General features: G+C 37.9%; 1 protein-coding gene across 1 annotated transcript; it reads right to left on the bottom strand.

Moving 5' to 3' along the window:
• Nucleotides 1-172: 172 nt before the first annotated feature.
• On the bottom strand, nucleotides 173-19,950 carry mthfd2l (methylenetetrahydrofolate dehydrogenase (NADP+ dependent) 2 like). The gene is made up of 8 exons (XM_038277320.1): nucleotides 19,808-19,950; nucleotides 15,240-15,424; nucleotides 14,233-14,355; nucleotides 13,119-13,271; nucleotides 11,185-11,292; nucleotides 5,975-6,067; nucleotides 2,983-3,108; nucleotides 173-2,848 (listed from the first exon to the last, which is right to left on the bottom strand). Exons 1-8 carry the CDS (start codon nucleotides 19,948-19,950, stop codon nucleotides 2,733-2,735), a joined length of 1,047 nt encoding a protein of 348 aa, XP_038133248.1. The 3' UTR covers nucleotides 173-2,732.
• Nucleotides 19,951-20,992: the final 1,042 nt, after the last annotated feature.

Raw genomic sequence — 20,992 nt, 5'->3', positions numbered from 1 at the left:
AACAGACATTGCTTATTTTTTAATCAGACTATTTTTTATTCATTCCATACTGATTGTTATCATAGAGGAGCTGATCAATTTTGGCTTGGGTTTTGATTTAGAACGGGAGTTCAGTGTGTCAAATGCATTTGTTTCTATAAAACAATGAGAAAATTGAGTTTTTTTCCCCCACTTTTTAAACATAGACATTATTGCTTGAATAGTTTACTTTTGCCAACTTGATCTGAAGTTTTCTAGAAGACATTTGCCTCAAAAAGAACATCACCACCAGGGCCAACCAACCACCCTGAATGAATGGAGAGGTTCGGAAATCGCTAAAAGCACAGAACTAAGCTTTCAGATCTGTTGATAAAGAGGCCCTGAGGACAGAGAGTGCCAACTTTAACCATGCCATCAGATCAGCGAAGCAGAACCACAGCCGGCAGATCCAGGAACTCTTCCATGATGCCAGCTACACCAAGAGGATGTGGCAAGGCATACGGGTGATCACAGACTACAACACAACCTCCCCCCAGTGGGTTAAGCTGATGCTGACTTCTTAAATGGATTGAACAACTTCTTTGGAAGGTTTGAGGCACTAAACAGCACTCCACCAGTGAAAGCCGTTCCACATCAGGGAGAGGAGGCACTCCGCATTGACACAGCTGATGTGCGGAAGACTGGAGAGACAACCCATGAAAGGCCCCAAGCCCCGATAACTTACCTGGGCAGATGTACGAGGAGTGTGCAGGTCAGGTGGCCGGTGTCCTCACAGACATTCCATAGTGCAAATATGTAAATATGTGCAAGTCTGACCCCATCAATCAAAGAAGCCTCAGATCACCTCATTTGATGACTACCGGCCTGTCATGACTCACATCATGATGAAGTGCTTCGAAAAGCTGGTTAAAGAATGCATCGCCTCCAGTCTTCCCGCAACATTCGACCCATTCCAGTTTGCCTGCCGACGGAACCGCGCCACTGAGAACGCCATCTCCTCTGCTCTTCACCTGAGCCTGGCACACCTGGGGGGAAGAATCACCACGTGCGGATGCTGTTCCTGGGCTTTAGCTCAGCCTTCAACACCATCATTCAAGCATCTGATTGGCAAACTGGAACAGCTGGACTTGCAATTGGCTGCTAGACTTCCTCACAAACAGACCTCAGTCATTCCAGGTCGGACAGAACACCTCTGATGTCATCACCCTAAGCACAGGCTCCCCTCAGGGCTGCGTCCTGAGCCCCCTGCTGTTCACTCTGATGACACATGACTACGTCCCCAGCTTCACCACCAATAACATCCTGAACATTGCAGAAGACACCATGGCTGGTTGTTGTCATCAGAGACAACAACAACCAGGACATCAGCGAGGAGGTGGAGCAGCTGGTGGGCTGGTTCAAAGATAAGAGCCTGATCCTAAATGTGGAGAAGACGAAAAGATCATTGTCTACTTCAGGAAGAAACGGCCTTACCACGCTCCACTGCTCATCAGCAGCTCAGTTGTAGAGGTGGTCAGCAGCACCAAATTCCAAGGGGTGCACATCACAGACAATCTCACCTGGTCTGTAAACACCACCTCACTGGTCAAAAGGGCACAAAAACACTTGTACTTCCTGCGGAAGATAAGAAACACCAACCTGCACCCACCCATCCTCACAACCTTCTACAGAATCACCATAGAGAGCATTCTGATCAGCTGTCTCACTGTGTGGTGTGGAGGCTGCAGAGCCTCAGACTGGAAGAAGGTGAGGAGAGTAGTAAGAACAGCAGAAAGGATGATTGGGGCCCCTCTTTTCCTCCATAAAATAAATTTTATCCCAGCGCTGCGTGTCCTGGGCCCGTAACATCATCAATGACCCCTCACACCATGGTTAAGCTTTAGCTATGATGGTGGAGGAGGGGCTGGAGGTGGGTTGAAACTGTGTCATCTAAATGAAGTCACAGTGCATCCGCCACCTGCGCACAGGAGCAGACAAGTGCGTATTGGAGGCCTTTAAAGATGAACTTAGGATGCCGATTGGCTTTCATGGGGGTGTGGTTCAAAGCTGATTGGCTGTGTCACAGGTGGATTTATGAAAAGCAATGAGTTTCTTCAGTTAGAAGAACCGCCAGTTAGAACTGAGGAAGCCTTTGGGATGAGAGGTGAAACGTCTTCTAGGAAACTTAACACCCAGTTGCCTAAACTGAACTTTTCAAGGTTGACCATGACTTGGATGACCAAGAATCTTCAGATATATACCTTATTAAATAAGACAACCAATTTCATTAGGAAACATTCGTTTTGGTTTTCCAAGACCAAAAGTATAAAATGAAGGCCTAGTTTTGCCAAATAAGATTACATTTAGATATGTTTCCAATGAATGCGATAAAAAAAACATTTAAGAAAATGTAAATAATCCAAAAATAAACATGAGCACTGTGCCACTGACCTTTATTATGTCTTCTTTACAGTTAATTTAAAGCATATTTAATAAAATTGAACACTGCAGTAGAAAAAATATCCATATAACTTGTAAAAAGCAAAATCTTATTTAAAACAACAAATTGAACAATAATTAAGGACATAAAGATAGTACATATCAAGTAGGTTTCCAGGCAGGTATAAGATCTTGAGGTCATAGATGTTGACGTGTGTAGCATGGTTACTCGAAGGATTGGTATCCGAGTTTGCATTGAACTGTATGCAGCCTATTGCATCTTTAAAAGCTGTTTCCTCTCTGTAAACCAAACTTAACTGAAGGGTGTATGCTTTTTAATGCATCAGTGCGTTTCTGGCAGCAGTCACAGTGTTTTTCATAAGCATGGCAACAGTCATGGGACCCACACCTCCAGGGACAGGTGTTAGGAAACCAGCTTTCTCCTTTACTCCTATAACAAAAAATCAGAAACATGATATGGTGTTAAGCAATTTCCTCTATTCACAATGGTATGCTGCTCATGTCAAGGTGTTAGGAAATATCCTCTGCTGAGGCAATCTGGGTAACTTTTATTATTTGTTTTACCCTCAAAGTCCACATCTCCGATGAGACGAACCGCCCCTGTTTTCTGATCCTGGATGCGATTTATGCCAACGTCAATAACAGCTGCACCCTCTTTCACCATGTCTGCTGTAATCAGACTGGGAACACCTAACCAACAAGGAAACAAAAATGTACATATATCAATAAAGGGGAATCTAAAATATCTTTAGTCTTTTTTCCCCCCAACTGGTGATGCACAAATTGTAGGTATGGACATTAGTATCCGACATGTTAGTTGGTTTTTAAAATATCAGCATCGGCCCAACAAGTAACTTGTCTGATGTAAATAAGCAAGGTTTTATTTGCATTTTGATGCTGTACATTTATCTTTAGTAGAGTTCATTACTGCAAAAGCCTCTTCATAGGTTTATAATGAAGTGTATTGAGCTGCTGATCCATTGAATGGATCAGCAGCTCAATACATAACAGATTTCTTTTCAGTCTATCAACCTCCCAGACCAATCAGGTATTCTAGTTCCAGCCTACCCTGTACATCCAGAACTAGAATGAAACATGGAGAAGAAGCATTTAGTTCCTATGATCTTCTTATCTGGAACAAACTCTCAGAAGACTGTAAAGGTGCTGAAAGCTTGAGTTCCTTTAAGTCAAAGTTAAAAACCTATTTTCGTAGAGCTGCCTTTGGCTGTTGAAGGTAAACTGCTAACTAAGGTATCATTAGTTAAACTTGTTGACCCAAATGTTTTATTTGCTTTACTAGCTGCTTCAAATGTGTTTTATCTTTATTTGCTTTTATTCTTCTTTTATCTTACTCCTATTTTATTGCTTACTTTATTTTACTTTGAATTGTTCTTGTACGTGCTTTACAAATAAACTTGCCTTGCCTTGCCTAGTTGTTATGAATTATATAACCCTCAAGCTTGCTTAAAGTGTCTCTGGGTGGGTCCTTTCTTTAGAAAAAGCTAAAGTGATACTGATTTATTTAACTTATTTTCTATGTGTTTTTGTTTTCTCAAAGGAAACAAACAAAGAGTAGGGCTATCCCAATATTGGTACCAGAAAGTGGTCTGATATAAGCCAAAACATGCACAAAATGCATACTAAAAGTCATGCATGATTTGTGCTGATATATTGGGTTAATATCAATATCAGTCATTATTCAAAGCTGCATCATAGGTTATATATCAGGAATGAACATGTTGAATTGGGCAATCCCTAAAGAAAAAGGTTGTAAATATCAAATTGCACTATGAAAATTCTCAGTGTAGCGTAAAATGAGTCAATTTATTTTAGTCTGTGGGCTAAAAGCATCAAATGCAAAGTGGAGTTCTCATAAACATTAAAAAAAAGTCCCAAATTTAAAGCTGTAAATCAGATTAGCAACGCCAGCACATTTATATGTTCTTAGTTCCATGCAAAATACTGGCTAACCAATCAGCATTTAATTGAACTTTATTGATCTCACAACTGAGAAATTAACTCTGCATTTAACTCATCTCCTTTGGGGAGCAGTGGGCTGCCACTGTGCAGTGCCCAGGGAGGAAACAGGGGTTAAGGGTCTTGCTCGGAGAACCAGTGGAGGTTTAACTCACAACCTCAGGATACCAAGCTCTATGCCCTAACAACTAGGCTGCCACTCAAAATCAAAAATCAAAATCCCAAACAAACCAGTGTTGCCTTGAGTATTGAATCATGATGAATAATATCAGAAATCCCCACTGTCTACCATCCTGCTACCTGTGTATGATGGGAAGATACACATGGGTCTTTGCCCAGTCATATAAGTTCCAGGTATTAAACTGGTACCTGCCATGGTAATTACCTTTTGATCGTTGCTCTATCTGTTAAGATGGACAGGTTTAGATTAAAAAAACCCTTTCTGACTATAAAGATGAGCAAATATTTGCCTCATTGTTTAAAGAGTTGCTAAGAGACCTAAAACAATGTTGCCTCTTCGTTTCCATCTATTCTTCAACAAATAAAGAATCTTTTAATACAAACAATGGTGACCCCAGCAACACCCAGTGAACTAAACCGTCTTATGGTAGTGTTTCTCTTCATTTGTGGTTTCACATTCCAAACTTATTAGACTGTTTTTTTCTTCATTAAAAACAGAGTAACTTGAAACCAGTGACAGGGCAGTGAGACAGATATTTACTGAGAAATGTCTTCATTAATAAGGCAGCCTGTAACAAGAGCTGTTCAAGTAAGGGCTGGCAAGCCTTTTTCACAATCTCTCCTATTTTGTACAGGTCTAGCCAACATATTTCCTTATATGCAAATTAGGAAACTATGGGGGGAAATTATTGATAACATGAACATGACTGAAAAATGACATGACTGCTAGGTTGATTAGTAACTCTAAATTGCCCCCAGATGTGTGCATCTTTGTGTGTCCGTATGTTTTTCTGTGATGGTCTGGTTACCTGATCAAGGTTTACCCAGCCCTTTGCTCAATGACTGCAGGAAAGACCCCCATGACCATAAAAGACAAGCAGTAATAGATGGATGGACATTACAGCAAAAAAAATAATTTTATTAAGATTGTGCATATTCTCTTAATAAAATGAATATTTGTTTCTGTAATGCATATTCTGGCTGCTCAGTGGCGTGGAACCTTCTTGCATTACAGCATGAAGATTCCGGGTTCGATTCCAAGTTTGCATGTTCTCCCTGAGCATGCATGGGTTCTCTCCGGGTACCCCGGCTTCCTCCCACAGTCCAAAAACATGACTGTTAGGTTAATTGGCTTCTCTAAATTTTGCTTACAGTAGGTGTGAGTGTGTGCATGAATGGTTGTTTATTTTGTTTGTCTCTGTGTTGCCCTGCGATGGACTGGCGACCTGTCCAGGTTGTACTGTACCCCCCTCTTCCCCATAGACAGCTGGAGATAGGCACCAGGACCCCTCCGCTTGGGATAAGCGTGACGAAAAGTTATCACAAAACAATGTCAACAGCACAAGTATCAGAAAGCCATCTTCCACAGAGGAGTTTCATCCTACCTAACTGTAATTACCTGCTGCTGCAATGATGATGTCAGCCAGAAGACTCAACTCTTTCAACCGATACTGTGGTGTACACCTGTGAGCAATCGTCACCGTGGCATCACCTGAGGGGGACAAAGTATCATTTAGGATTAATTAACCGACATTAATCAATCACTATTCACTCTAATGTGGACCATGGATGTTTTGTCTTGATTTCATTTACATTTGAGTCTATGGATGGGAGTTGAAACTCATAGATTTAGGTTTGATAGCACATTGCAAGAACATCAGTCTGAGAAGGGGAGCTGAATGTAAAAACTGTAAAAATATAATCCAAGGCACATTGTGCCATAATGTATAGAAATGAAATACATTTTAGTATAGGAGTAAACCTTATGCATTTAAAAAATCTTATTTTATAAAACACAACAGCTTTATGGAAGTCAGTAAATTGCAGGTTCTTAACGGCAGTGTGTGACCCTAATAACTAAGGAAACCGTGCATTGTTTTTAGTGTTGTGCAAGTTATGGAGGCAAGGAGGAAGATAAAAAGTATCTCACAGGAAGATTCAGGAAAGATAAAGAATATGATCTAAGGAAGGAACAAGTCCCAGCAGATCAGACATATGGGTGTCATATCAGACGAAATGGCGTCAGGCTGGAAGAGCATGGAATGGAGTGACAAAACAGTTTTTACAGTCATACAGTAGGAATTTGACTTATTTTCTACCCTGGCAATCAAGTACACCGACTGTGCTTTATTTTCGTTTCCAATGAAAGCAAAATCAGGAATCCGATAATATTTTAAAAAAAAATATAATTTGCATGGTTAAAAGAATCTAAAACACCAAAACTGTGCTCTTTGGTGAACACTGTCATGGTCATTCCTTACTCTTGACATGTGTCTGAGTATCAAATACATCTTAAAGGATCTCAAGCAAGGGCTGGATGGTATGACAATCTTAGATTACGACAGATCAGAAAATGTTGATAGAGACTGTGAAATTGTCTTAGATGCTGTCTTAGATGATTTTTTTCCTTTTTCTTTTTTATTTCTGTGGCAAACAACAACCAGGATATTTGACCATGGCTGCTGTCATACTGTAGATGTTGATCATTACTTCCCTTCCCAAACAAAACATGTTTATACTAGCTTGCCATTGACCTTGACCAAGGCACCTTTCAGTAGAACTGCAGTCAGTCCCTTGACTGGCAGGCTACCTGCCTGCCGAGAATCACCTCCCCGGTCACGGGAGCACACATCGCCCTAAACTCACGCCCATTGATGAGAAAACAGATTGACATATGAATGAGTACGCTGTGCGCTACTCGTAATTCCACAGCCCGCCAAATGTTGAAAGGGGCAGTATTATTGCCATTACTGTAAATATATAATAGAAATTTACACATTCAGTGATAAAATGTCACAGGGGATGGTATTGGGGGATGATTTTTAAGATTTTTTTTAAGAAGGGGGATGCCACCCCCCTAATCCCCCCTTAATTTGAGTACTAAGTATGCTGCCTAAAAGACTCGGGGAAAATGGGATTACTGATGTATGCATGCCTCAGCATTTTTTATCCTTGATCTCATTAAATGCTGGCAGAATTTTATGGTTTGGATAACAGTATTAGTCAGTGCTCATTAAACACTGCAGTAAAACAAAGTAGACAGGGTTTACCACAGAGACTTATTTTCCTGCTCATTCCTTCATCTCATTCCAACTTATTGAAAATTAAATACTTCTAAGCTTGTGGTTAGAACTATTAGAACGTGGACTGATGAGTCAAAGCAAATGTTTCAGGCCTGCTCTGTATGCAGAGACTGAAGTGTGCTTGAATCTTCAGCCACCTAACTGGATAAACCCTGCTGAAAGTGTGACGTTTTTATTAAAATAAGATTTAAAAAGGGGGCTGCGCAGTGCACCAGTGGATAGAACTGTTGCCTTGCAGCAAGAAGGTTCTGGGTTCGATTCCAAGCCCAGGGTCTTTCTGCATGGAGCTCTCCCTGAGCATGCCTGTGTTCTCTCCGGGTATTCTGGCTTCCTCCCACAGCCCAAAAACATGACTGATAGGTTAATTGGCTTCTCCAAATTCTTCTTACATGTGATCGTGTGCGGAATGGTTGTTTGTCCTGTGTGTCTCTGTGTTGACAGGACTCCTTGCGTCCCCAGCTGTGATAAAAGTGACGGAAAATGGATGGATGGATGGATAAGATTTAAAATGCAAGATTTTTATTTTATGTTGTTTGCAACAGACTGTGCTTGACTCTATACTATAGGAAGCCATATAGGATAAAAGAAGATGCTTATAGCAGGGGGGATTGAGTTCCATACAGGCAGGTAAGGAACAAACTGACCAGTGGGATCACATTTTTCTAACAAAACTTTTCAGTCTTGTTCCCATCTTACTAAGCACTGAGGTCTGCGTTTGTCGTTCCAAAGATAACATCATAGGTTTGTGGCAACCTTGGTCTGTTTTATGGACTGCTTTGTTATATGTATTATTATTGTATTGTATAATTTTTCATCTACGTCAGGGAAATAAACATAACAGTTGTTTAGTTAAAGGGGAAAAATTCCAACAAAATATATGCCCTATAATCCTGTAAAGGTTCTAAATGTACATTATAAACAACATTTCTCTCCAGATGAAACACCCTTTCATACTGAAGCTGCTCTGAATTGGACATGTTTTGGTAAATCCCCAAATGTATGGTAATTCATAATATATTAGAATGTCAAATGCATCCTAGGTATGGAAGATAATATTTTTTTCACAATATGCTGTGGTATACAACTTTCAAAAGCGTGTCATGCTAAAACAAATTAGAATATACACATTATTAAATAGAGACCTGCCAACTTTTACATTAGGTACAACAAATACACTATGGAAGACTAGAAAATAATGTAATCTCTTGAAATATAATCTTAATATATAATGATAATTTAAAGGACCTCAATAAATAGTTAAAACAGCAAAGACAATTCAAACATACTCATATTTTCTTCATAAATTACACAGTGAAACTAATTTGTTTTGTTGTCAATAGTTTGGATATTCACAGAGCACCCATTGTATGATTAATGACACAAAACTGTCCACTCCTAATGGATTAGAAAAGAACATTTACTTATAACCCACATTCAGCTTCTTCTAGCTCTCTTCAAACCAGCATGAAAAAGGTTTTTGATGTATTTATATATTCCACAGAGTTTACTTCCATGAGTGATTATGTAAAATGCTTGATTCCTTTTGACTTTTTTAGGCATCAATTTAAAAAAATGAATTAACTGTTGGTTGAAGGACCTGGTTAGGGATGCTCATAATGTTGTTCCTGTACATCCATGTCCAGAGTCTAGAGTTGAATCGCTGGTCTTCTGACCGGCAGAGAGATGATTTTCTTTTTAATCCACCCTAGTCCTCATTTTCAGCAGAGAAAAAAGTGTAGAAAAAGTGCTGTTGTGTTTAAATCCTGCCTGTTGAATAACTCATATTGGTTCTCATATATGTCTGGAAATCACTAGTTAAATGTCTATAACTCTAAAATCCAACTTCACTGCAGACATGCCTACAGTTCAGTTTACATCCAAGTTGATGATACAACATGCACAAATATGTAAAACAGTGCCAAATGACTAAGTGGTTACTGCGTTTTACTGCCATGTAATTGCTGAAACTAAATAAAACAAACTCATACCTTTAATTCATAAACACTAACTGTAGAGGGTGCACCTAACTATGAGGGCGTGGAGAAACCAGCAGCTCGATGCGCCACATGTTTAACAGTTAAGCTGGAATTTCATGTAATTTCATCTGAAAAGCATTGAATCATTTTAACAAGTTCTCACAGACAATGTATTTAATTTCAACATATATCTGCATCTTTTGCCAGATTTTTTTTTTGTTTGTTTTTTTCATGGAAAAAATGTCTCTTGGTTTGATGAGTCTTCTTCCAACAGTATGACTCACAGGGTCAGATTAAAAATTATATAAAAAAAACATAAATACATAGATCCCTCACGCATTGGATCCAATGTTAGGGCAGGTAGTGATGGTGTCAGTGTGTCTCTTGGAGGCTTTAGTCCCAACTGAACCTCACCTAAACACAACAGGCCAACAAAGTGTAGTTGTTGACTATGTGAATCACTTTTACTGTATCCATCCATCTAAGATGGCTCCTTCAAGCAGGAAAAACCTGATTTCTTAAAAAGAAAAATGAGTGTGACAGTTAACTAAACTCCAACGGTCTCCACAGCCAATGGATCTCAGTTAAAACCTCTGAGGTGTGCTGGAATAAATGTACAGCTACAAAATTCACCTTAAGTGAGTGAAGCAAATGTGCCAATATGAATCAAAATCTCTGAGAAATGTTTAAGACACCCCTGAATCTATACAACAAAGACTTCAGTTTTTTTCTTGGCAAAACTTGTTAGAAAGGTATATATCTAAAAGATACATCACAATCAGATGTTACCTACATTATTATAGCCAATTTGAACGGTCCAGGACAAATCTGTGTTTACAAAATGTTTGAATTTACTTCTTTTTTTTTTAAAGGCACAACCCTAAAAAACAACAGTTAGAAATAGCTCCCAAAACAGTTACTTCAAAAACAGGTAAAACTGGTAGGGATACTTGTTTTCTCTACTGGTTTCTTCTTCTCTATAGATTTCTGGATGAGAAAAGTTTCATGATGCTAACTGGTTAGAACCGCCCCAGACAGGATGTATGTCATTCCCTGAAACCCTGGGGAACTAACCCTGTAAGGCACATTACATTTCTCTGTGCTTCTTTTGAGTTCAACAGCAACTTCAGCTTCTGGTGCGCTTTAATTATATGGCTTTGCTTGTTTTTGTGCTTTCTCATGTCAGACAGCTGAACTTTGACAGTTAAAGTAAATCTTGTTGCTTAATCCTAACAGGCAACACCTTTTGAAATCCAACATTTTTTTCCTGCACCATATAAGGATTGGATCCGTTTCACAGCCATCCATTGTGCCAAAAGTTTCACCCAGTTTTCAGGCCTTCACACTCCCTTCCTTTGATCCTGTCGGACATGCATCAGCATATATTATATTTGGAGAAAAAGGCAAATACTGAAGCAAGCGTTCATATCCTGACAAAAGCTCAGGGAAAACCGTGATGTTGCAACTTGCATTTTCTACAAAAATGATGAATATATTATTGAGCCGATAAACTTGTGGAGATAATAAAACAAGCAAGGAAACTGACTTACCTCCAGGGCGTTCATGGTTCCGATCACTATGCAGCAACATAGCAATGGGCATTCCAACATTTTTGGAGCGACCAGCAACCAGCACATGCTTTCCCACAGTCTGTATTCCTGCATAAACACATTCCCAGGGATGAAAACATTCAATTATTATTCTCATGAAAATCCTTATCTAAAATATTTACAGATAGTTTTGCTGTAGATTTGTGTATCAGGTCACAACGTGTTTGCAAAGAAATGATTTGTTTAAACAGTTTGTTGAGGTTAAACATTAAAACACTGATTAAGCCCTAAATGTTGAAAGTAATATTCTCTACCATATTTTCTAAAGTTATCTTTGGAATAATGATCTGACATTGAAAGAAACATAGAAAAGAAATAAATCACTCATTTAATACTTGTTACTGAAGTTGATGTCATCTACTAAATTAATCACACAGAATCAGCCTCTGTTGTTCTCTTAGCAGATCTCCAACATTGAACAAAATAGGAGTACAGATAAAGTCAAAATTCTTTATTAGTATAAATTTTGATTTTAAAACAAACACTATAAACCATCGGTTAAATCGTTTTTGGTTTGATTTTTTTGTCATTGCGCACCCTGTTATATCGTTATTGTTGATATCTTACAGCAGATAAAATAGCGTACATAGACCTGAGTCCTACGCAACATGCCTCGCCACCCATCAGTGGCATTCTTTGCAAAAACAGTTACCTGAACTGAACTGCACTGATGAGCAGCCAAGTTGGATGCAGATTTTACTTTTCTTGGCAACAAACACAAACATTCCTCTATGTGTTTGATCAGGAAGCAAAATCTCCATTATTTATTTATTTTTTCCTTATTTTTTTTTCTTTTTAATGTTAATGTAGAAATGTTAGACTTTGTATCTAATACTGTGATCACAGGGGGTACCTTTATCAACATATTAAGCCACTATTTAATTAAATGATAGATATGGGGTTGAATCAAAGAACAAGGCATTTATTTTCTGTGAATGCCAGCATTGCTCAACAACTATTGGAAATGTCTGAAAAGATATACCTACTGCAGGAAGGCTCAGGCTTCAGTAAATTCCACCTGGAAGACTCTCAGCTTCACCTGAACCACCTGCGATGTCAATTGTTCAGCTTCAGCCAATCAACTCGGTGTTGCACCTTCTCCAAAGCCAATCATCTTGCAAGACCCCCTTCATTTAGCTCCTAGCCCAGCTTCTCTCTCCCACACGCAAGAGAACTTTAACCGACCTCCACTTATCTCATTCTCAGACTGTTTGCTGTCCCACTTACCCTCTGGCTTATTCCACTACCAGAGTCCGGGCCATGGGGGAAGACTACTCTAATACTTTTCTAGGTTACTCATTTAAACCAATGTTGTTTCACAGCACTGAAGTCTTCTGCCGGGGCCCGAGCGCCAAAGAACTTATTTGGTTTATGTCTTCATCTGCTTCTGTCTCCTCTGCCCCAATCGGCCTCAGCAGATGGCCGCTCACACCGAGCCTGGTTCTGCTGGAGGTTTCTTCTTGTTAAAAGATAATTTTCCTCTCCACTGTTGCTACATGCATGCTCACTGCTAGGGATTGCATAGAGTCAATGAATCCTCTCAATCAGCTAGTTTTCCTTAGATAGAAATATGGTGAAGAATATTATTATGTTACCGGTATAAAAAAAAAAAAAAAAAATTTTTCTAATTGAAGCTTTTCTCTGTGTGAGTCTCTCCAGGTTGAAAAAGTAATTTATTAAAGGTTAAACAATATCAGAAATATCAAGATCACACTGCATGACTTCCAGATATAATGGTATAAAATGGTACTAGCAGAGCACTGTGAGCATGAGTAATAACAGATCTTTACTGCCATCTAGAGAATCAATTTGGAAAAATTACTGGCAAATAAAAATAGACACCTAGAAGGGATTTAGAACCATTGTTGGTTTACCTGATCTTTTGATCATCTCCCAGACAGCTGCAGGTGTTGCAGGTACCATAGACCTCTGGTCCAGGCACAACTTCCCAATGTTCACAATATGGAAACCATCCACATCCTTCTCTGGAGCAATGGCGTTACACACAGCTCGCTCGTTGATGTGATCTAAGGAAGGGAGAGGCGGTATATATCAGCTATAACTACATTAAGCATGAATTTTATTATTTATTTATTATGAATATTATTATTTTCAGGTAATATTATAACTTGAAATTATTTTTATTTTATTTTACAAAATGACCAAATGTGTCTTAAATAAAGATAAAATTAGAACTGCTACCAACACATTGGACTATTCACTATTTGATACCCAATATTTATACCTTTATCACTATACTATTAAAAAAAATAATAATAAAAGTGAGGTTGTTATTTAAATATAAAAATGTTTGTCATCACTTTATTTTATCTTAGGTGGTCAAAAAACACCTTAAGGAATGTGATGAGATGTTTTCCTTGCACATAAAACAATGATGTTTAACAAAAACAATGTTAAAACAAAATCAGTAAACAGTTTTTACTCCAGTAGAACGTTTTTTTAACACAAAAGAGCTTCGTTTAAAATTTCAGGTGCAGTTTTGCTCTAAACTCTGCAAATAATGACTGCAATCTTGTTTGCAAGATCTCTCTGCTTTTTCCGAGTCTGGTTCTGCTGGAGGTTTCTCCCTGTTAAAAGGGAGTTTTTCCTCTCCACTGTCGCTACAAGCATGCTTAGTGTGAGGAATTGCATCCGTGTCAATGAGTCGATGCAATCTACTGGTTTTCCTTAGATAGAAAACTTTGAATCAATTTGACTGCATGATCTGGTGATCTTTAAAGTGCCTTAAGATGACATGTGGCTGTGAATTGGCCCTATAGTAATAAACTGTTTTGAATTGTTTGCGGTACAGGGTACAGCTTTATACATAAAGGATTTAAGTTATTTAGCCTTTTTTCAACATAGGTAGCAATAGAGTTCTGACTTAGGATCTATACAAACCAAATACACTCCAAAAATAGTAGAAGAGAAATTGCACTTCATTTATAGGTAGGCAGAATTAGGATTTACAGATTCTTTTCTACATACCTGGAAGTGGCAGCTGAACCAAGAGGCCGCTGACTTTCCAGTCACGATTCATCTTATCAATTAACTCCAGCAGCTCCTCCTGGGACACCGAGCTGGGTCGAACCACTGTGTCACTGGAAATACCTGGAAATTTGAGGAATGTTACACTCCCAACACGTCAGCTTTAAACACAGCAGCAATACATGTGATCTGATTTTTATTTGTAAAAATAGCCCAACAGACGTAGTGATTTACATAAGAGTAAATAATATGGGGAGTGTGGGAGAAATAAATCAGAATATAATTTAGAACTGTTGTTTTCAGTAAGTCAGTTCTAAAATAGAAAATCATTTATTTATAGATGCCTTGGTAATAGAGCTGCTCATGTGAAATATCCATTTCTGGTATTTTTAAGAATAACAGCTTCAAACTACTTAAAATCCCTTTTGTTTTTTCTTTGAGAGGTTTTCCACATACTGTGCAATATGTGTAATATTTGCTTAGAGCTTTATTTACACAAAAGATTGCATTAATGAAGGGGTAGCATGAAGACAACCATTCGGCATCATCTTGATTGTCTTATTAAGTGGGAAATTAACTTTAATCTGAACAAAGGTCCCTTTTCAGGACAGGTAAGACATTCATGACGTTATCTCCAGTAACACTAGGAATGTTTCAGCCCATGTTGTGGAAGGTATGCACATCGTCTACCTTGAATTCTTGAATAGGCTTTTTTCTCCTACTCATCTATCCATTAATATGCTTGGATGCAGCACCCTGATATGCAATCTTCCTTAGCATCTATTTTTTTCTGAAGGGTGAGGATAACGTCACTTTAAAGTGACCATAATATATTGTTAAATATGCACTTTTTAATATTTCTAGAGGACAGATAAACATCACTCTTATGTAATGAATTAATATATGATAATCACTTCAACAATGCTCTAACTTGAGATGCATGTATATGACTGCATGATGCATTCAATGATCAGAACTGAGAAAGACAAACAATGCTGATATCTGACCCAGGATGGTGGCTGCCCGGGTCTTGTTCTTAACATAGGTGTGACTGGCTGGATCGTCTCCGACTAAGATGACACCGAGGTGGGGTCTCATGTTGCCATGGGCAATTAGCTCTTCCACATCACGCTGGATTTCTCTGTGAATTTGACGAGCCAACTCTGTTCCTGAAATCACCACGGCGGCATGCCTGGGGAACATTATGTACAGAACAGAAAGAAGTCCTTAATAAACTATCGGCTAAAATTTTGAACTCGTCATTTTAAATCAGTTGAAGGGAAATATATTAATATTTAGACTAAACTCTTTAATAATTTTTGAAGACACCCTGGGACATCTTGTCTAAATCTTATCACATTGTAGTAGCCATTTGTCCTTTCCTGTGTTTATCGTCTCCATGGTAGGATTGTGAGTTCCTATTGTCTGCTGGGTGATGGGGTTATTTAAAGTCAACCATGATTCTGTTCAGCTTTTGTTAATGAGAGGAGGCAACAGTTTTCTATTGTGTTTGGTTTAGATTAATGTCGAATTTATGTATTTATGTAAAGGGAAGTAGTGAAACTATGGACATGGTTCTGTTAATAAATGAATTTATTATAAGTAAAGTAAAGATTGGCATGATAATCTTCATTAAGCACAGGTAAAACCAACGGCATTCAGGAATAGCAACCAGAAGCCTAAAATATAGGATTTTAGCCGCTACACACATTGTAGAAGCTCATTGAAACAGTACAACAACCACAGCTAAAGGTGGTGTGTTGTGTCAAAATGTTATCGACTCCCAGACCTGAGGTTGAATCCCAACCCTAACCACTAACTCTTTATAGGGCAACTTACCGTTTTTGATCACTTGCATACCCCTTACAAATGGAGTCCCCCCGTCCCTAAGTGAGGTCTAGAAGAACAAGATCTATATCCAGGGATTCAGCAAAAATACTGCTGCATAGCTGTACAACTTATTTTGGCATTTGACCACTTAGATGAGCCCTGGAATGATATATTACCTACTGTAAATTAAGTTGGAAAAAAAGTTAAAAAGTCAAGAAAAAAAGGTAAAAAGTAGGTTTATAAACTAAAAAATGTAAGTGCCAGTATCAGCATTAATGCCTCTAAGGTTATGTTGTACCAAAAACACACACAAAAAAAGGGTTTCTTTCACTCTCAGGGTTTTTCATGAATTTCTTATAGAAGCACTTTTGTTATTTTTCTTAACATATTCAGGCAAATAGGCATTTCTTATTTTTACATTGACATTAATTTTTGCCATCAAAATATCTATATTTTTTGAATGTTACAAAGGTAATAAGGTCTTGTCCTGTATTCCAATAACACTATTGGCCTGAATATTAGCTTTTCAAAGTATTTCACTGAGTGCCCTATAAAAGGTCAAGTGTCACTCGCAATAAAGTCACAATCACAGCTGTGGAAGGCACCTGGATTGTAGGTGGAGGGTATAAACGTGAATGGGACAGCCTCTTCCCTACAATGGAAAGGGAAAGCAGTCATTCCTATGGCAACAAAGTGACACAGCACGTGGGATGCGAAAATGTACATCAATATCTAAGTAAAAATAGCATAAAGAAAATAACATTATTTTGAAGACTATCTTTACCTTTATTTCAAAAATTGTTTAAAGCAATTAAAATCAGTAGTAATGTTAATTTACATGAGAGAAAATACATATATCATATGAATTGGATATTATAATTTTTTAAGCACTAACGTTTCGCAAAAAAACAAAAAACAAAAAAAAACACGTGTATCTTTATTACAAAATAATTTAAATTTGCGAGTGACGTCGGTTCAATGTCGCGCGGAACAGGTTGCGCGCTCCCGCTGCCGTTCATTTTCTAGCAGTTTATCAGCTGCGTGAAGCTGACACCCCACCCACGTCAAAAAACTCTGCAAATAGACTGAATGGTTAGTGCAACGTTAGTGCAGATTTGTGCAGAAAAAAATATCGTTTGTGCTACTTTTGTTTAAGAGATATTAAAGATTATTTTTTAGGTCATCCAGAGGTCACCATCCCCCCATTAAACTCCAATTTGAACCAAAGTGGTCTCGTTTTTTAGTGCTTCGTTTGTGCTGATTTGTGCAGTTAAAACGGTCATTTGTGCTATTTTACTTTTAAAGATATAATCATTTTAATTTTTGGCTGATGACGTCACCATCCCCCCATCAAGCTCCGATTTGATCCAAAGTGGTCTCATTTTTTAGTGCTTCGTTTGTGCTGATTTGTGCAGTTAAAACAAACATTTGTGCTGCTTTACTTTTTAAGATATAATCATTTTAATTTTTTTGGCTGATGACGTCACCATCCCCCCATCAAGCTCCGATTTGATCCAAAGTGGTCTCATTTTTTAGTGCTTCGTTTGTGCTGATTTGTGCAGTTAAAACGGTCATTTGTGCTGCTTTACTTTTTAAGATATAATTATTTTAATTTTTTTTGGCTGATGACATCACCATCCCCCCATCAAGCTCCGATTTGATCCAAAGTGGTCTCATTTTTTAGTGCTTCGTTTGTGCTGATTTGTGCAGTTAAAACAAACATTTGTGCTGCTTTACTTTTTAAGATATAAAACATTTTAATTTTTTTCTAATAGTCACCATCCCCCCATCAAGCTCCGATTTGATCCAAAGGGTCTCATTTTTTTAGTGCTTCGTTTGGGGCTGATTGTGCAGTTAAAAAAAGGTCATTTGTGCTGCTTTAAATTTTTAAGATATAATTATTTTAATTTTTTTGGCTGATGACACACCATCCCCCCATCAAGCCCGATTTGATCCAAAGTGGCTCATTTTTTAGTGCCCTTCGTTTGGCGATTTTTTGCATTAAAACGGTCATTGTGCTGCTTTACTTTTAAGATATAAATTATTTAATTTTTTTAATAATCAGTAACATAAAGTAAATAATCAGGGATGAAAAAACATTCCCCCATAAAGAAAATCATTTTTCCTGCTGCACCTAGTGGCAATCTAGCCCAAAAAACTTTAAATCAACAAATGATATCAACAGGGTTATAAAATCCGATCACTGTGGAAAAGACTGAATAACAAAACATGTAATATAAACTTAACGTTTAGGCTAAGCCCAAAAAAGAACAACATTGATATAAACAGTTAGTTAGTACACAAAAAACTGCACTAAAAAAACAAAAACGCAGCTACAAAAAAAACACAGTTTTAAAAGAGGGTTTTAAAGGAAATTTTCAACACACAAGGCAAAAAAAATTACATGTCATCAGTTTTCACACTTGAAACATCCACTGGACATGCATAGGGACTCAAACTAACTTAGACGAGACCCCTTTGCTTTTCTGTGACTTGTTCACTTCCGCAGCCTCTAAAGGGGGTGGGGACGTCACCCCCTAAATTTTAATTTATTTATCTTAAAAAGTAAACAGCACAAATGTTTGTTTTTAACTGCACAAATCAGCACAAACGAAGCACTAAAAAAATGAGACCACTTTTGGATCAAATCGACTTGATGGGGGATGGTGAGTCATCACCAAAAAAAATTTAAAAAAATTAACTTTAAAAAGTAAAGCAGCACAAATTTACCGTTTTAACTGCACAAATCAGCACAAACGAAGCACTAAAAAATGAGACCACTTTGGATCAAATCGGAGCTTGATGGGGGGATGGTGATGTCATCAGCCAAAAAAATTAAAATAATTATATCTTAAAAAGTAAAGCAGCACAAATGACCGTTTTAACTGCACAAATCAGCACAAACGAAGCACTAAAAAATGAGACCACTTTGGATCAAATCGGAGCTTGATGGGGGGATGGTGATGTCATCAGCCAAAAAAATTAAAATAATTATATCTTAAAAAGTAAAGCAGCACAAATGACCGTTTTAACTGCACAAATCAGCACAAACGAAGCACTAAAAAATGAGACCACTTTGGATCAAATCGGAGCTTGATGGGGGGATGGTGACGTCATCAGCCAAAAAAATTAAAATAATTATATCTTAAAAAGTAAAGCAGCACAAATGTTTGTTTTAACTGCACAAATCAGCACAAACGAAGCACTAAAAAATGAGACCACTTTGGATCAAATCGGAGCTTGATGGGGGGATGGTGACGTCATCAGCCAAAAATTAAAATGATTATATCTTTAAAAGTAAAATAGCACAAATGACCGTTTTAACTGCACAAATCAGCACAAACGAAGCACTAAAAAACGAGACCACTTTGGTTCAAATTGGAGTTTAATGGGGGGATGGTGACCTCTGGATGACCTAAAAAATAATCTTTAATATCTCTTAAACAAAAGTAGCACAAACGATATTTTTTTCTGCACAAATCTGCACTAACGTTGCACTAACCATTCAGTCTATTTGCAGAGTTTTTTGACGTGGGTGGGGTGTCAGCTTCACGCAGCTCAGTTTATCACATTTTAGCACAACATGATGGTGTGTTTATTTAACATATCTGGCGCCATCTACTGGTTACATTAAAACCTGCTGTGAGTTACTATCCTTCCACCGGTACTTCATTGCCGCTCTCCATCCCTTCTGTTAATTTCAACAACAAAAAAACGACAGTATTTTAAATATGGCGCCACGTACCTTTTCACAGAATGACACAGCTGCCTCTTTTGACTGTCGAGCTTTCTGTGCGTCCGCAGTTTGGCGCGGCTGCCACAGTAGTGTGCGGTTAACGGTAAGCAAATCCTGAAGGAGGAGCGTAGAGGTGCAGCGGATGCCGACATATTTGTGCGTTTGTACGTCGGGCGCGTGGGCGTTCATGCGCGCGACGCGGACGGATAGATGGACAGTTCCCCAGCAAATATGAAACATTTTGTTCCACATAGAGCGATATGGTTGGGTTGTAATAATAGCAAACGTTCTAATATTTGCCCTTCAGGTAAACATTCACGTTGACAGGTGTATAAAAATGAAATGTTTCATTACAAATGCGACGTTGAAGGCACAACAAATACAGCAAATTTCAGTGAAATGGCAAAGAAATACCATAATTTGCATGTATGTCGGTTGCTTTAGATATGAATAGCACAAAACACAGGTGATTAGAATTCATAATATTGATGATAATAATAATGAAAATAGTATGAACTAGCAATTACTTGTATCTAATTATTTTGTATTAATTCTCTATAATCAACTTTATTTTTTGCCACATTCATAATTCGAACAATTTTATTTGAAACATTTATTTTAACTCCTGAAGAATATCTCAGTGGCCTCAATTTGGCAAATTACTTTTTAATGTGTCCAACCCTAAATTTTGGGGACAAAATATTAAAAGGATTAGCTAAATATAAACCTGTTTATTGTCCCACAATGTAGAAATTCCCTCTCTGCATTTAGGGGCGGAGCTAGATGGGGGGCCAGGGGTGGCCATGGCCACCCTTAGCCAATCTGTGGCCACTCCTACCATTTTTTGCCACAGACGGTGGCAGCAGTAATACTCTCAAGTTGAATGTAATAACTTATTTAACATTTTAATTTTCGATATACAAACAATTATCCTGACAACAAAAACACTGTGGTTAATTATGCACAGCAATATACTGACTTTAAAGATGATAAATACAGAATTTATGCTCTTTTCAGGACTAGATTTTGTCTCATATTGGGTAAGGAGAAAATTATGTCTCTGCACGTCATCTAGGAATCTTCACTCAAATCAGCGATAAATAACATATTACAATCCATTTGATTTAGATACTAGAACATGTAAATATCAATTTTATGCAGAATGATTATTGATAAAATTAGGTAAGTAATGAC

The sequence above is a fragment of the Cyprinodon tularosa genome, unplaced genomic scaffold, assembly GCF_016077235.1.
Source record: "Cyprinodon tularosa strain WSP-4 unplaced genomic scaffold, ASM1607723v1 ctg130, whole genome shotgun sequence".
NCBI lineage: Eukaryota > Metazoa > Chordata > Actinopteri > Cyprinodontiformes > Cyprinodontidae > Cyprinodon > Cyprinodon tularosa.
Note: the sequence above shows the minus strand (reverse complement) of the source record. Positions and strands in the feature narration are given on the sequence as shown.